At 27.2% G+C, this 17,225-nt stretch overlaps 3 protein-coding genes across 3 annotated transcripts; 1 reads left to right on the top strand and 2 right to left on the bottom strand.

Annotated features, from left to right (window-relative positions):
* Window positions 1–3,884: 3,884 nt before the first annotated feature.
* GO595_004590 (coiled-coil domain-containing protein) lies at window positions 3,885–4,973 on the bottom strand (the record flags this gene model as incomplete). Its single annotated transcript, XM_067917738.1, has 1 exon — window positions 3,885–4,973. The coding sequence occupies one exon, from the start codon at window positions 4,971–4,973 to the stop codon at window positions 3,885–3,887; it is 1,089 nt and encodes a 362-aa protein (XP_067775172.1).
* A 566-nt stretch (window positions 4,974–5,539) lies between these two features.
* GO595_004589 (Beige/BEACH domain containing protein) lies at window positions 5,540–6,940 on the bottom strand (the record flags this gene model as incomplete). Its single annotated transcript, XM_067917737.1, has 1 exon — window positions 5,540–6,940. The coding sequence occupies one exon, from the start codon at window positions 6,938–6,940 to the stop codon at window positions 5,540–5,542; it is 1,401 nt and encodes a 466-aa protein (XP_067775171.1).
* A 7,482-nt stretch (window positions 6,941–14,422) lies between these two features.
* GO595_004588 (coatomer subunit gamma) lies at window positions 14,423–16,798 on the top strand (the record flags this gene model as incomplete). The annotated part of the gene is made up of 1 exon (XM_067917736.1): window positions 14,423–16,798. One exon carries the CDS (start codon window positions 14,423–14,425, stop codon window positions 16,796–16,798), a length of 2,376 nt encoding a protein of 791 aa, XP_067775170.1.
* Window positions 16,799–17,225: the final 427 nt, after the last annotated feature.

Raw genomic sequence — 17,225 nt, 5'->3', positions numbered from 1 at the left:
AATATTTTTAATATTTTTGCTATATAAAGCAACATCATCATTATAATTAGAATAATGTGAATTTTCATCATCAACTTTAATATACTGAAGTGACGTACATTCTAAAAATGGATTCGATAAAATAGAAGTAATTGATTTCGGAATTATTATATACTTTAATTTAGAACATCTTTGAAATGCAAAAGCTCCAATTGCTTTAACACCTTCTCCAATTGTTACTGTTTCAATATTAGAGCAAAACACAAATGCATTATTATTGATTGTATTGACTGTTCCTGGAATTGTAACTTCTTTTAATGATATACATGATTCAAATGCACATTGATCAATATTACCAATTCCTTCTTTTAAAACTAATGATGAAATTTGATTACATTTATAAAATGCAGTGTTGCCAATTCTATCAATTGAACTTGGAATTATAACTTCTTTTAATGATATACATGAATTAAATGCAGAATCATCAATTGTTTGAACACCTTCTTCAATTGTTAATGATGAAAGTTGACTACAACCATTAAATGCACCTTTACCAATTCTATTTACTGAATTTGGGATTGTTACTGTTGTGATTGCTATGCATAATTCGAATGCAGAGTCATCCAGTATTTCTAATGATTTGCTAAATGTAAATGAATTTAATTTTAAACAAGAATAAAATGCATAACTTTCTATTGATTTAAGATTAGAGGGAAATGTTATTGTTAGTAAATTAGCACATGAATGATATGCATAGCTTCCAATTGAAGTAACTGAATTTGGAACAGTGAATGCAGTATTTGTTTTATCTCTCGGATAACATATAATATTTGTAAGCATTTTATTATATAGAACTCCATCATTAGCATTGTTAGAATAATGAGAATTTCCTTCATCAATATTAATTGCCTGAAGTTGATAACAATTATAAAATGATTGAGATGCTATTGATGTTATTGAAGTTGGAATTGTAATACTTTGCATAATGCAACCTTGAAATGCATATTCTTCAATTGTTTTAACACCTTCTTCTATTATTATTTCTGAAAGTTTGTTACAACCTTTAAAAGAACACATGCCAATTAATCTAACTGAACTTGGAAATGTAAATGTAGTTAATGATATGCATGATTCAAATGCATTTCCATTGATCGTTTGCACATTAGCAAAAGTTACAGTGGTTAGACTTGTGCATGATAAAAAAGAGCTATTTCCAATTGCAGTAACTGAATTACCAATTTCAACAGTAATTATTGTGTTCCATCCATAAAAAGCACGATCTGAAATTCTAGCAACTCCACTATGAATGATAACATACTTGACTTTACCTTTGCAACTTAAGTATTCTGATATAAATTGATTAGCATTTGTTATTGTAAGCGTTTCTGTTTCTTCATTATAAATTTCTTCATTCGAGTGAACAATAAATAAAGCACTAATTAATATAAATATGAGTTGAACAACATTAAGATTTTTCATCAATAATCAATAATAAAAAATGAGGCCGTTGAACGCTGTAAAAATTCCTGTAAAAACATCAGAAAAAAATATGCTTTCAATTTTTGAATACGATAATTGGCTGTCATTTAAGATTTGCCGCTGATAGGTTCACAAAAAGTTTATAGTCATAAATACCCTGTTTGAAAACAAGATTGAATACTTATCGTTATAAACATCAGCTGTTTTTTTTTTTTGTGTGGAAAATGATCAATTTCCGAGCAGTTAATTGAATATTGCATGCGGTGTTTTTTGTGTCAAATATACGATGGTTTAAATTGATTTAGAGGAACGTGGTCGCCAAAAGAAGTCAAAAATTGGAGATTCATCAAAAATTATTTTCCGTGTAAATTACCCTTCCAAATTTTACCCATTTTCAATACTTTATTAATTTAATCAAATTCGTAACGGTTTGTCAAATATGCGATAAAAAGCATTCCACAATGTTCATTGTCTACGACTCAATTCATAACACTTTATGAGTAAATTTAAGATAAAACATAATTTTTCTATTTCATTAAGCTTTTTAATTTGTGAAAAAATTTCATTAATACATGTATTTTAAAAAATTAATTTTCACAATATAATATCATTATATATGTGATGGGGAAACAAATTTTAAAACCTCGTTTTTTTCATCATTTAATTTCAAGCTGGAACAAAAAAGTTAAAAATTGTGGCGCCAAAAATGTTCATCCTCAAAGATGATAACTGAACGTATAATATCCTCACCCCAAGCAAGTTTTAAGTCACTCCAAAATGGTCCTATTCCAACTGATATTGTGATTAAGAATAATGAAGAAGAATATAAGTGTCATTCAATTGTTGCCTCTGCAATCTCTCCTAAAATTCTGGAAATTATTTCATCAAATCCTCAACAAAATGTAATCTCATTTGAAATTCATGATGATCTTCATGTATTTCCAAAAATTATTGACTATTTTTATGGGAATGATTTTAACTTAACATCTCAAAATTGTGCTATTACATATCTTATATCTAGTGCACTTGGTATTAGAGATTTACTCTCTGCTTCACAAGAATGTCTTGAATCAACTTTTACTCCTGATTCGATTATCCCATCTCTTCTTTTTATCAAAGAATCTAATGGTAATATAGAGGCTCTAATCAATGGGTAATGTATGATTTTGCACCAAGATTTATGAGGCCAACTGCTTATACTCTAAGGACTTCAGGAGGAAGTAAAGGAGAAGGGCATCACATGTAACCATATCTAGATGCTAATATAAGTGCTGTATTAAATAATTCAAATAATTTTCAAATATTATTTTAAAACATAAAATATTTAAAATGAATTTTATTTTTAGCATTTATATCAATTCCTTCTTGCACAAGAAGTTATTTAACTATTTCAGTATAATCTTTTTTAGATGCATACATAAGTGCCGTTTCGAATATTTTAAATAATTTCTAAATATTATTTTCAAATATTTAATCATTAAAACAAACATAAATTAAAACAAATAAATATCTATAGAATTTATATCAATTCCATTTTGTTTTAATATATATTTAACAAGCTCATAATTTTCTGATCCCGTGGAAAAATTTAAAATCTCATATGGATATTGACAGATTTTAAGAAAACATTTAACAAGATATAAGTTTCCATATTTTGCTGTTATATTTATAATTTGATTGATTTTTATTCCTTCTTTTTGCAAAAATGTTAAAATTTCATAATTGCAATATTTTATACATTTAATTCCGAATTTTTCCAAATTAATATTTTTCAAAATTTTATTTTAAATAATAAATATTAATTGAAACCCAAAGCATTCTTGTAATAATAAGATTAAAAGAATATGGATATTTTAAATCAATCATATCGGTAATTAATTGTGCTGATTGTGTAATTTTTCCTTTATCCAAACCAAAAATTATTTGTTCGAGAAGTTGAAGTTTCTCCCTCAATCCAAAACGATCAATTTCAACACGAAAACACACAAACCGTTGTTAGAAAAAAGACAATATGTATTCAATCCGTGCCTTTGGGTTTTCAAAAATTGTCAATGTATGGCTGAATCAAAGCTTAACACAAGACGGTAAAATTAGACTCAAAAAGTGAAAATATTTCAAAAGCGACAATTACGATTAAAAACAATTGTAAAAGTGATCATTTAAATGCTTTACATGAAAAAAATAATTTTTTTTTTCTCAAAATTTGCTCATAAATTTTTTATTTGATTCTAACATAGTCATATGTATACTAATTTCAAAAAAATATATCAATTAAAAAACTTCTACCGACAAAAATTTATGATATTGTTTCTTTAAAGAATTGAATTCAATATTTCAGCTTTTTGTGTGCTCCAAATTTTCACTTCACTTCCTTTAATCGTTTTCCATTCAAATCCCCTCTTTTTATATTTATTTATAAAAAACAATTATTTACGTGGTGAGTCGAGTGCTTTCAATTCTTTTCTAAGTCTTTTTACATTCATTTCGGCTAATTGCACTTTTCTTTCCCAATTTTTTATTACCTTTGACAACTCATAAATTTTTGCCTTTTTATCAATGTAATCAGACACATCAGGTACTCTGTACTCGGACTTCTTTGTTGCGATTTCGATGTTACTCATTTTTAATTTCTCATGATCTTCTTCAACAATTTCTGCTTCCTTTGCATACTTTCCGATTGCTTTTTGCTTTTGCTCAATACTTTGCGCCATCATTTTACATCTTTTCTCTTCGTTCGCAAGTGTACTTCGCGCATCATTTAAACGAGAAACTACTGACGATGACGTCTTTTGAAGTGACGCAAGTTTTTGTGATAATTTCGTTATTTCAACTTGATATGCATCGCGATCAATTTTTAATTGATCATAATCAACTTGTTGTAATTTTTCGCCGAGCTCAAGCTTTTGTTGAAGGCGAGCTCGAGTTCGCGCTATTTGCGACTTCATGGAATCACGTTTAAGATGCAGTTTGGAGATTTTGGATTCTTTTGATTTGATTGTATCGTCATACCATTTAAGAAGTTTTTCGCCAATAATATGACCTGAACGTTCATCACGTCCTTCTTCAATGACTTCTTTGGTAAACTGAAGCATCTCTTTCTCTATTTCTTTCTCACGTACAAGGACTTGGACTTGACGTGCTCGTATTTCGGCAATTTGATTGGAACCTCGATGTTCTTCAAGTTTGATGTCATTTTCAATCTTCTCAATGACTTGCGTGGCCATCTCAAGTTTACGATTGGTAGGAAATTGTAGAATCTTGCCACGTTTACGAATTCGTGCTCTGCGTGTTGTATTCTCAATTGGTTGACCGGGTGGAAATAATTCTTTATTGTTCCGTCTTGCATATTCTATAAAAAGAGCATTTTCACGTTTCATTACTTCTGTTCTTTGAATTAAATTTTCTAAATTTTCCTGTGTTGGTGTAAAATCTTCCCTTTCTGTATTTCCAGATATCGTTGAACTATCACGAGATGATGTATAAGTTCCAAATTGTGATGAAACTACGGAAGACATGTTTTCAAATAAATACGTTAATAGCAATATACGTTTAAATAACGGTCTCTCGAAAGGTTTGCCACATATTAACCTGCAGGTTGAAAGGATAATTCTCACCTGTCACTTTTTAAAAATTGTTCAATAAAAAAAATATTTGCTTAATGTAGTTTTTATCAATAAAATATCAATTGGCGCACCATCATTAAAAAGAATCACTCTTTGAATGATCACTCTTTCGCATCTCATTTTTGGAGAAGTTTCAACCAAGTGCATACCCCGCAAACGATACTCACAAAAAGTGGAACTTTGGGAAACTTTAAAAAAGTGTCACGTGACAATTTCGAATTTCCACCTCGCTCGTGACCGTTATGAACTCCTGAAAATTGCTAATTAGCAATTTCTGTTACAAATCTTTTGACAATTCCCACTCTGATAACGCTGGAGATATCTCTTTCAGCACTCCATTTTCCAACTTTTTTTAATGAAAGATCTTCATGATCAGTGACTGTTGTTAAATCAAATTTACTTTCTTCAATAAAAAAAAATTTTTTTTTATTTGAAAAATTAATACTATTTAATATTTTTTAACGTAATGTCCACGCCTGCACGCTATTATTTTCCAATCCCATCACCAGTGTCCACGTACTTGGGTCGTAATCGAGCGAAGTAATATTACTATCTACTTCTATTGTCTTTAAGTTCAAGAACGCCGGCAAAGACAAAATGCTCAAGTGTCTTCTTTTATCAGACAACGCCAACAACGAGTTTTTACCATTTAATGTAATTTCACAACAATTTACTGCGTCGGAATCGATTTCTGATTCAGAAATGAATTCCATATCAGTACCTAATGAAACCAATTTCACACTTTTACCATTATTTGATGACAATATCACTAACAATGTTGGGATATGAGTTAATCTTACGTTAAGAATTGGTAAATCCATTGTAATCGAATGAAGGTTTGAGCCATCGCTTAATTTGTTCAATGTAATTTTACGTGATTTATATGCGCAAATGATTAAATCGGAAAGATTCGAAGTATCGAAATCAACAATAGGCGAAGAATGTGGAGAAATTTGATAATTCATTGTTGGATGTTGTTGTTGTTGTTGCTGCTTAAGTTTCCATAATATTAATGAAGAATCTCTTGAAGCCGTCATTAAAAAGTCTTGTGAAGGGATAATCAATGAATGAATTAATGAGTTTTGACGTTTGGATGTTAAAAGTTTTACATTATCTTCATTGATTTGATATATATGGAATATTGAATCTAAAGGAGAAGAAGCAATAAATAATTTTTTGTCCATGTTATAATCGAATGATTTCTCAGTTAAGTTTTCATTATTTTTAACTACACACTGACCTATAGGAGTTTCTATTAAGCTATTATTATGATTATTATATACATATAAGATACCATCAATAGTTACTGTAACTAATGTATTAAGATTACCCGATACAAAGATTGGTTTCGATGGTACTTTAAAGATGGTATTTAAGTTATTCTTTCGTATTACTTTTAACTTAATAATCGATGATTCACTACGTGAAGGATGTGCAGATTTAAATAATTGATTAGGGATAATACCAAATAAAGCAGCGAATTGTTGACATTGTATTAATTTCTCCGGATTATTCATTACTTCATTCGTTAAATATGTAGGATATGTATAAGGATGAAATGTATTATTTGCTGCTATTGCTTCTTTTCCATTTTGTTTATAACCAAATATTAAATCAATCCATTTACATAAGTTTATACTGATATAAGTACTTTCTAAAGCTGCACGATGTTTGGAGATAAAATCATTATGATCTTTAGCCCATTTAGGTAATATTACATCATCGATTTTACTACCATCTGGATTTAATCCTAAATTAAACCCATCTGCATTAACTAAGAACTTAGGCGTAGTATAAAACTCAGGTATTAATTCTCGATAATCAGCTATACTTGGTGACGTTACCGTGTCCCATAACATTGGTATTGATGAAAAGATTCGACTACTTTGATCAAATTTATTATCTTGCATTTTAATATTAATTGTTGTATATGGTTCTAATCGTAATAAATAATATGTAACAAAATATGAATTAGAATAATGGACTTTATATAAAAATTGATTCTCTTCATCCATTTCTTTACAGACTTCTATTAAATGTTCTAATCGATCTTCATTTAATGCTCCAATAGGTTTACTTAAATCTCGATAAATTGATTCATTTGATAAATCTAATTTTTCACTAGTATAATCTTGTAATACCCATGGAAAGATTGGATATTGTGTTAAATCATTAAAACTTCGTCCTGCTAAAAAGTTAAGCATAATTAAATAATGATAATTCGAGATTTTACCAGATAACCATTGATGTGTTAAATCCATTTCTTCTAATAATGAAGAAGCTGAAGAATCTTGGAAATATTTTAATCGACTTAATTTTAACTTTTGTAATATTCGAATAATTGATTTCTTAACACTCGGATTTGGAAACATTATTAAATAACTTTTACGTTGATTAGTAAAGAATTCTAATCCACAAGGTACATGTAAATAATTCCTTTGTAAGACCATATATAAATCTTGTGTTTTAATTTCAATTGATTTCCGTTCAGTATTATTTGTGTTCTTTTCAGTTGTTGAACCACTAAAGAATATTTGTTTCTTATTAATAAAGAATTTACCATCAAATGTCTTAAATAATTGTATCATTTTAGCATCACAAGAAAATGAATAATTTGATTCTTCTTCAGTAGATACATCTTCAATTGATTCTGATTCTAAATTATTAGTATTATTATTTATCATATTATCTTTAAGATTTAATTGTTGAATTGTTGTATCTGCTTCTTCTTTAGTACGTGAATCCCTTAAAATCGAAGCCATTTGATGTAAATCGAAATTATTATTAACTTTAATTTGACAATGTCTCCAATATCCATCTAATTTTAATGATAATTTCCAATGTTGTTTAATATTTTCATTATTATTACGATCAATATTTGTATTTAATTCACGCTTTAAATGTTCAAATGATTTACTACAACTATAAGCATTATGAATAAATGATAAACTATGTTCTTCATATATATTATAAAAATTATCTTCATCAATATCAGGATAATGTTTTAAGTTTTCAGTAAATACTTGTGAATTTATAATGTTTTGTAATGATTTACTTAATAATTGATTATATATTATTTGATATGATTCTGAAATAGTTGTTAAACTTGTTAACCATTCTGATGATATAATTCCATAAAAATCAGGTAAAAATTTAAATGATTCTTTTTGCTTTTGATGAATTTGTGAGATTTCATTAACAAAATATTGTAAATGTGGTTGAACTGTTTCTTTTTGACATGAAAGTGGATATAAATATGATGAAAATATTGATACACATTTATTAAATAAATCATTATTTAATTTAGAATAAACTTTAATTAATGTTTTAATTATTTCAAATATAATATCATAATTAATACGTATTAAATTACTTGATATATATGTTAATATTTCTGCTAATAAAAATGGATTCTTATTAATTAAAATTTGTTTTTCCATTAAATTCATATCTTTAATTATTAAATTATATGTCTTATAAGCTAAGTCATAATCAATCCAATTATTATTAAATAATCGAATAGATAATGAAGATTTAATAGAAAATGTTTGTGTTGTTTGTAATGAATTAATAAATTCTTTTAATGTAAAGTTAGTATCGAATTCAATTTCATTTTTAATTGGTATAACAATTGAAAATTTATTATAAAAATCAATGTTATAATAAGATTCATCATAATTTGGTATTATAAATAAAAATGAAAATATTTCAGATATTATAATATTTAACATATTTTCTTTTAATGTATCAAATGATTCAATAACTTTAACAAATATTTTATCTAATAAATACATCATATTCCATTTCTTATTGATTTGAATTAAATGGAAAAATCCAATGATTGATTGTAAATGTGTAGAATTTTGATTATTAATTAATTTTATCATTATAGTTGAATAAATATCAATAATTAAATTTATGTTTTTATCTGTTTCTAAATTAAGTAAAGGTTTTGATAATTGTAAAAATAAATAAAAGATATAAATATAACAATCAGAAGTTATTAATTGTTCACAATCTTTAGTTTGAATATAATTCTTGAATTGAGTTAAAAACTCTAAAATTCGATCTGGTTCAAATTTATGAGAGATAAATGCTATAAACGGTAAAATATATTTCATTAACTCAATACGATTAAAGAATAATTCAATTGATTCTTTCCAAGTTTTATCTGTTAAATCTTCAAAATCATAAATATTTATATAATTGTTAATCGTTTCAGTCATTGGTGGTAAATTAGTAATAAAACCTTGTGTTAAATGTTGATAAGCTAAAACTATAAACTTTAATCCAATAATTCTTAATTCTTCAATAGGTTCTGAAGCAAATTTAATAAATGAATAATAATATTTCTTATTTGAAAATAATAAATGACAATCAAATATACGTTGTGAGAATAATGCATATAAAACATTTAAAGCTTCTAATTTAACAATTAAATTTGTTAATGTGAAACAACTTTGATACATAAATTCTTGTTCATTTAACGTGAATTGTTTACTTGCATATAATATTAAAAATGGCCAATATTTTTCACGTTTTTCAACTTCATTCATTAAATTAATATAAGTAAATATATATGAAAAACTAATTATACTTGTAAAGAATGTCGGATTCTTTTCTAAAATCTTTTGTAATACAGATATAACTAAAGATTCATGATATGTTTCATCTTTACCTTTCCATATATTATAATTAAACCAAAACATTTTTATCATTTCTTCTTTATGTGATTCAGAAACAAGTGAATAATATAAGTTATACATTCCAAACAAAAATTCTTTTGTTAAATTCTTTGGGTCAATTGTTGTCAATAAATAAGAAAATGATTTCATTCCATTTGAACTAAAGAATAAATCTTCGAAATCTTTTGAATATAATATAAAACTTACAAATAAATTAATTAATGAATTAAAGAAATTTAATGCATCATTATTACCTTTATTTGATATTAAAGGTAAATCAACTTGTTCAAACAAAGGTATAAGTTGTTGAATTCCTCCCATATTAAACATATCACTAATTAATGTAGAAGAAAATGGTACAATATCACCATCAAATTGTGCGTTTTCATTACTTTTTTGTGATAAGTTAAACATTGATTTACCTAATGTCATTCGAGAATTATAACATAATAAAAGTGATGATTCTAAATCACCATTAAATAATGATTGAGACATTGATGGGAATAAATTAATATTTGAAGGGACAAATGAATAAATATAATCTAATGGTAAATTAGAAATCGATTTCATGATCGATCTATTTAAATATTGTGAAAATAAATATATAATACTAATATTACATGTTAATGAACAATCATTTAAAATAGACTTCGCAATATTCCATTGATCAATATTTTCAAGTTTTAAGTTTGAGATTGAAAATGAATTAATTTTATTCCCATCTATAAAGATTTTGAAGTCACCATTTTGATATGATAATCCAAATGTATACCAAATATTTGTTTTTATATCAAATTCTAATTTATTTGAAACAATTTTTTGTTTCTTTTTACCAAATTTAATATCTATATAAAGTGCTTCATTTCTAAATATTATTTCGATTATAGAATCATTTGTAGATTTAAGAGATAATAAACGAGGTTCTTTATCTTGATCATAATGTGTCATATCAATATTAAAACGTGTAACAAATGAAAATTCTTTTGATATATTTGTGTTTTGAATTTTAGGTAACATTAAACCTGTATTAGAACCACTAAAATGTATAAAAGAAGAAGGTAAATGAGATTTATCTTGTTCTAATATATTATGAAATCCATTAATGAAATTATTAGTCCACCATACACGTTTACCATCTAAAGGTTTAAATAATTGTGTCGTTTCAATAAATACTCTTGGTTTCATTATGAAAGATGAAACTGTATAAAATAAACCTAATGAAGAAAATACTGATGAAATTCGATCATCAGATATTATAGATAAATCAGGATAATTCTTAATATAATCAATTAATGATAATAATAATTTACTTTTATATATATGTAAACAATTTGTAAATGAATTTTCACTTATCGATGATAAGAAATTCATTAAAATCGAATGATAATTTGGTAAATGTACTGTTGATAAATGTAAATATAATAATGCTTTATAGAATTTAATTTCGACAAATTTCGGTAATTCATTAAGTTTCATATTAACTTCGAAGATTGTTGCAAGTAAAATTTCAATTATATCTTCTTCAAATGTAATTCGTGATAATAAATTTGATACTTTTTCTAATATTCGTAATGGTTTACAATATAATATTTTTTGATATGTATGATCAGATCGAGAAATTTGTGATATTATTTTAACTAAATTAATCATATAAGGTTTTGATTCTTGACCTATTTTATCTATAATACTTTTTGATATATTTAATAAAAATGGTAATATATCAAATTTATTAAATTGATTCATTAAAGTTTTACGTTTTGTTATAATTGCATTCTTTAATAAAACGATTAAATCATTAATTAATTTATATGAATCTTCATTTTCTATGTTTTCAACTGAATGATTTATTATAGTACCAAATAATTTAAAGAAGTTTCTAAATGGTAAAATCTTATTACCATCGATATTTAAAGCTTCTTCTTCATCAATAACTATAGCCTTTTGTAATAATTTAAGTGCATGTTCTTTAAATTGTTCTTCATAAAGTAAATGAAACATAAATTGCATAAATCCTAATGATGATATTAATATTAATTTAGTTTCTTTATTTTCTAAAAACACTGAATGAATTGAAAACAAATTTACTCTGTTTTTAATTACATGTTCTTTTTGTTTATTACTTTTAGTCCTTAAAAAGATTAATTGTAATTTATATTGATAATTATAATAACTATTTATCAAGTTCGATTGATATATTGATATATAAAAATCAGGCTTATTAATTTGTAATACACTTCGATATAACTTTGCTATAGATAAAGATAATTCAGGTCCTGCAATTTGTGTTAATGATCCGATCGAATTTAATATTTCAATTGTTTGTTCTTCATTTGATACTTCTAAACATGTTAATATAATATTATAAATCCCTAATCGAATTTTCTGATAAAATTTCATGTCCCCATTTTCGGATTGTATAAATGTATGAAATCGATTAAATAAATAACATGTCATAAGTGTTTCCCAAAAATTCTCTTCTGTAAACACTTGATTTATTAATTGTTGATCATAATTTAAGAAAAATCGTACAATAAAATAAATTATTAATGAGTTTTCTTTTGTGGATTTCTCATTTGATGTCTTAAATAATTGAATCATACTTTTTATAATGGAATATTTATATGGCGTATTACTAAAATTAGAAATTATTGATAAGAAAAGTCGAGCATGTGCTTCAGGAACATCTAATGGTCCATTAAATGTTGATGTATCAATTTCAAAGTTTTCATTGGAACTTTTATATTTAATCCATTGAAAATCAGGGATTTCTTTATAGACTAAATTACTGGTGTCAGTAAACTCAAGTGTTTTATGTGGAATTTTGGTGCTTTTTGAGGAGAACGTTAAGAAGTTGGTTTTAACCCATAAAAATGAGCAAATAAAAATATCAAGAATTTCACTTTCGGAGATAAATTCTGAGATATCAACGATTTTTGATATGTTAAACAAAAAACCTAGAAATCCTGATATGCAGTCAAATACATAAAATTTATCATCTGGTGATGGATTAATATTAATAAGTTTTTGGACCATACCTACGGTGGATGCAACAAATGGCTTTATTATTTCGTTCTTATATTTGGTGGAATCTTCTGACGATAATTTTAATATTACATTTCCAACAGAATAGCAAAGATCATATTCTTCACGTGTAAAATTACCTTTGTCAAAAAGGTTGATGGAATATGAATACATTGTTGTAAGGAAAGAATATTGCTTAATAAATAATGAAGAAGAAGAATTCTTTTGTAATGTGGAAATTGTAACTTTTAAGAAGGCACAAATGTATAAGCGTATCGATTCAACGAGTGTATTGTTTAATTCAAGGATATATTTTGATAGAAATTCATGAAATAAGCCAATGATAACAAGAGAATCTTTAGATGAATCCGGTGGAAGAGCATAGAAAAGAGAAAAAATGGTTAGACCATCATTAATCGATGATATTTGCTCATTTGAAAAATAAGTATTTTTCGTCAAAACATTTTGAGCATAAATAGTATAATTGATTAAGAATCTGTATAACATCGGGAGAACAACATCAAATGCATGTGAACTAGATTTGAGTGTTGCTATATTTTCTAATAAGGTTCTTGAAACATCAAACATTTGTTGTGCTGGCTTATTTTCGAGTTCCAATATTTTTATTATTGCTTGCTTATCCTTTTTCTTTCCTTTTAAAAGCTTTGAGTTAATAGATTTATCAGAATAATCGAAGAGAATTGGTTTAAGAAAAGGGAATTCTTTGATAATATCAGATATTTTTTGATTACACCTTTTAAACCAAAATAAAGTTATATCTTCAAATGAATCAGATTTTGGTCCTTTTCTTGGTATTATTGGAAGTATTGGTATCATTGGAATTATTTTTCTTGTCTTAACTTTTTCTTTGCAAAAAACAGATCCCAATGAAAATTGAATAATCATTTCATTGAAAGAAATAAAGCAAAAAAATTAGTATATCTAACTAGATTTAATATTAAAAACAAGAAAAGAAAGCAGAAGTGTTTAGAAAAAACTATTAAATAAAATATATTACAAAATCTATAACCTAAGTTATCTTTAAACACCAATCTTGAGAAATTTTATTGCAATCTAAGCTTGTTTGACCAAAATGACAAGGAGTTATTTTGTCAAAAAGTCATTAATAAAATTTGAAACAACAATTTTTCTGAGAAAAGTGGCGTTATTTCATAACAAGTAATTGGTTTTGATCGATTGAATGATAATTGAAAATTTGAATGGTAGTAAAATGGTTAACTGCATGAATTTTTTTTCACCGAAAGCGCTCCCAGGTCATTTATCATCACCATAAACAACTAACTCTATGCAAAGACAACATTAAAGTTCAGGCTTATAGCTCTAATAGGTATACTTTTAAAATGGCGTTTGAAATTAAATAGAAACAATACGAAAAATTCAAACTTAACTTGCATTCGCTTGGTCGGTTTTATGGTCATAATCCTTTTCTTTTAGAGTATTTTCTAAAAAAAGAAATTATTTAAATAAAATGTTCATTTCAAGTAATGATTTTTTTTGTGTTGTTAATCTAAAACAATGAATATGCTAATGCATAACGATTAATTATATATCAGAAAACAGTGAAGAAACATTTTTTTTTAGTATTATAAATTGACATGCTTTGTTTGAATGTATATGCCTAAAGGCGGAGCTTCAAAAGAACGAAAAGAAATATCAACAACTACAGTTGTCAGTCGTTGTCGTGCGTTCCGTGATGTAACATTAAATCTTCCACGTTGTCGATCCGCTATGATTTCCATTCTTCAAGCAATTGCACAAAATGTTGAATTTACTGAAAAAGAGCGAACAGAAATCTTTTTTTCACTAACTCAGCTATTCCATAGTCAAGACACATACATTCATCGACTTCTTATTCTTTTATTAAAAGAAATACCTGTTAATACGCATGACAGTATTATTATCACACATTCTCTTTCTAAAGACATAGGAGGTACACAAGCTCTTCCACAAGGCCATGCAATTAGATGTCTTTGTGCCATTCTTGAACCCAATAATGTACTTTCACTTGAGCGTTATCTTAAGCTTTCTATTATATCACAAGTCCCATACACATCATCTGCTGCCTTATTAGGTGCATTACACCTTATAGAAGGTGGTCGTAAAGATGCAGTTCTCCGATGGTTACCAGAAATCCGCCAAGCCTCCAAGTCCACGAACCGTGCCACACGCTTCCATGCATTATTACTACTCTATGCGCTTAAAAGCGAAGACGGTTATGCATCTGCACAATTAGCATCGTCATTAGAAGATCCCAAAACACAACTTGAACAATATATCTCAATTGCTATAGCATCACAGTCTCTTAAAGTCAAATCCAATCCATCAGTTGTTGAATATTTAAAGCGATGTATGACAACCGGATCACCCATAGTCCGACTTGAAGCACTTCGGCGTTCACCTGAAGAGTTGTCATCCATTAGCGTGGAAGTATTATCATATTTATTACGTGGGACGAACATCAAATGTTTTTCAGCAGTACGAACCATTGCTAATTCCAATAACATCCAACAATACACATCATTATTACCACAAATCATCTCATTAATGAAAAGCCCTAACACGTCATTAGCAGCGAATGCGTCCATCTGTGTTTTAAAGCTTGGCGACGAATCACATGTTGATTTAATCACCAAACGAATCCTTAAAAGTTGTCGCAAATGGGCTGCGCCATTATTACGTGCAGTTGCAGAAGAAAGCTGCAAATTTGCGAGCAAATATCATAACGAACGTCTTACGGATGTATCAGTATTTTTATTACGTGTTGCATCTGATCTTCCGAGTAAGTTTTCGATCTTAAGATCATTGTTAACTACAGAAGGAATTCCACGTAAGCATTTGTTACCAAGGCTTTCGGAGTATTTAGAAGATTGGGACGCAGTATCTATAGCACGTATAATATGTGACTTTATAGGTAAGGAATGTAAACAAATGGAAGATCCAAGTTCATTAATACCTGTTCTGTTTAATCGTATTAATTTGGACGTTTCTTCTGTTCGAATGGCAGCTGTGAACACATTAGCAATGATTGCTTATTCACATGGGAATGAAATCAAACAAAAAATTATTCCTTTGTTAGAACTATTCCAAACAGATGAAGATGACTCACTTCGAGAAGAAGTAATTTTGTTCTTAAACGCTTTGAAGAATAACATTGATATGTCGTCAATGTTCACCGATTTCATTATCGAATGTAAAGAAGAAAAATCTTCTGAAGTTATTACAAACAATGAAAATAATGAAAACGTGGTAATTTCAGAAGGCTTTATACCCGTTTCAATGAATCCCGAATTCGAGAAATATGGGAAAATCGAATATAAGTCGGACTCTTTCGATGTGACTGATTCTGATTCTGATTTCGTCGTTTCTTATTTCGTTAACGTGTTTCCAAAAGTGATCGTTCTTGAATTCATTTGTACAAACACTATCGAAGATGTAAACATCACAAACGTGTCGGTTTTTCTGGACGGAATTGACGTTATCGAAACGACAGAAGCCGATTCAATTAAATTCAAAGAAACCGGCTCGATGTGTTGTATTTTGAATAGAAAAAATTCAATGATATTCGGCCGTTATCGTGCTTTGTTGGTTTACTCACAAGAAGATGAAACTGATAAAGATCAATGGGAATTAAATGAAGTTGTCTTGGGGATAAACACTTGGTTTAGAAGCCAAAAAATTAATCAATATGAAGAATTATATGCAAGCATGGCACAATCTGAAGTGGTCTCAGTGTTTCAAGTACAAAACGCTCGTAATACGGCACAAGGAATAGAGAGAGTTGAAGCAGAGATTAGGCTGTATAAAGTGATGGAAGAAAAGGATTCAAAGAAAACAACAATTTTGTTTTACGGAAAGGATATTAAGGATAAGAATTTGTTCGTGTTGGTGCAACTTGGTATTGCAAGAGGTAAAGGTGTGGTATGTAGGATAGCAATAAGAAGTGAATCAAAGGATTTAAGTGAAGAAATTATGCAAACTTTGTCTTTCTAAAATATATCGAACGATTAAAATAAATAGAAAAATATGTCACTTTCTGTGTAATTAATTCAAATGTATACATTTATAATTTTATTTTGTTTGTTCAATATGTTATTGGTCTTTTCTGTTTTCTTCTGGAAGCTTAAATTTAAGCTTAAATTTAATAAATTTATTATTTATATGAACAATGTTTAAAAAACATAAAAAGCTTTTTAACTCCATATATATGTTGAAGTAATATAATTGAAAGAAAATAAATAGAATTGCATACAAGACAAAAGATTTTACATTACAGAAATCATGAAAAGGTTGAATACTTGTAATTGCTTATGTCATCTTATTTTTGAAGTAATATAGCAATATCCGTGTTACCTCTAAGTTGTGCAAAAATAAATGCAGTTCGAAATAATATGAATCATTTCCAAATTTTAAATTGAAA

The sequence above is a fragment of the Histomonas meleagridis genome (genome assembly GCF_020186115.1).
Source record: "Histomonas meleagridis strain 2922-C6/04-10x chromosome Unknown contig_27, whole genome shotgun sequence".
Taxonomy (NCBI): domain Eukaryota; phylum Parabasalia; order Tritrichomonadida; family Dientamoebidae; genus Histomonas; species Histomonas meleagridis.
Note: the sequence above shows the minus strand (reverse complement) of the source record. Positions and strands in the feature narration are given on the sequence as shown.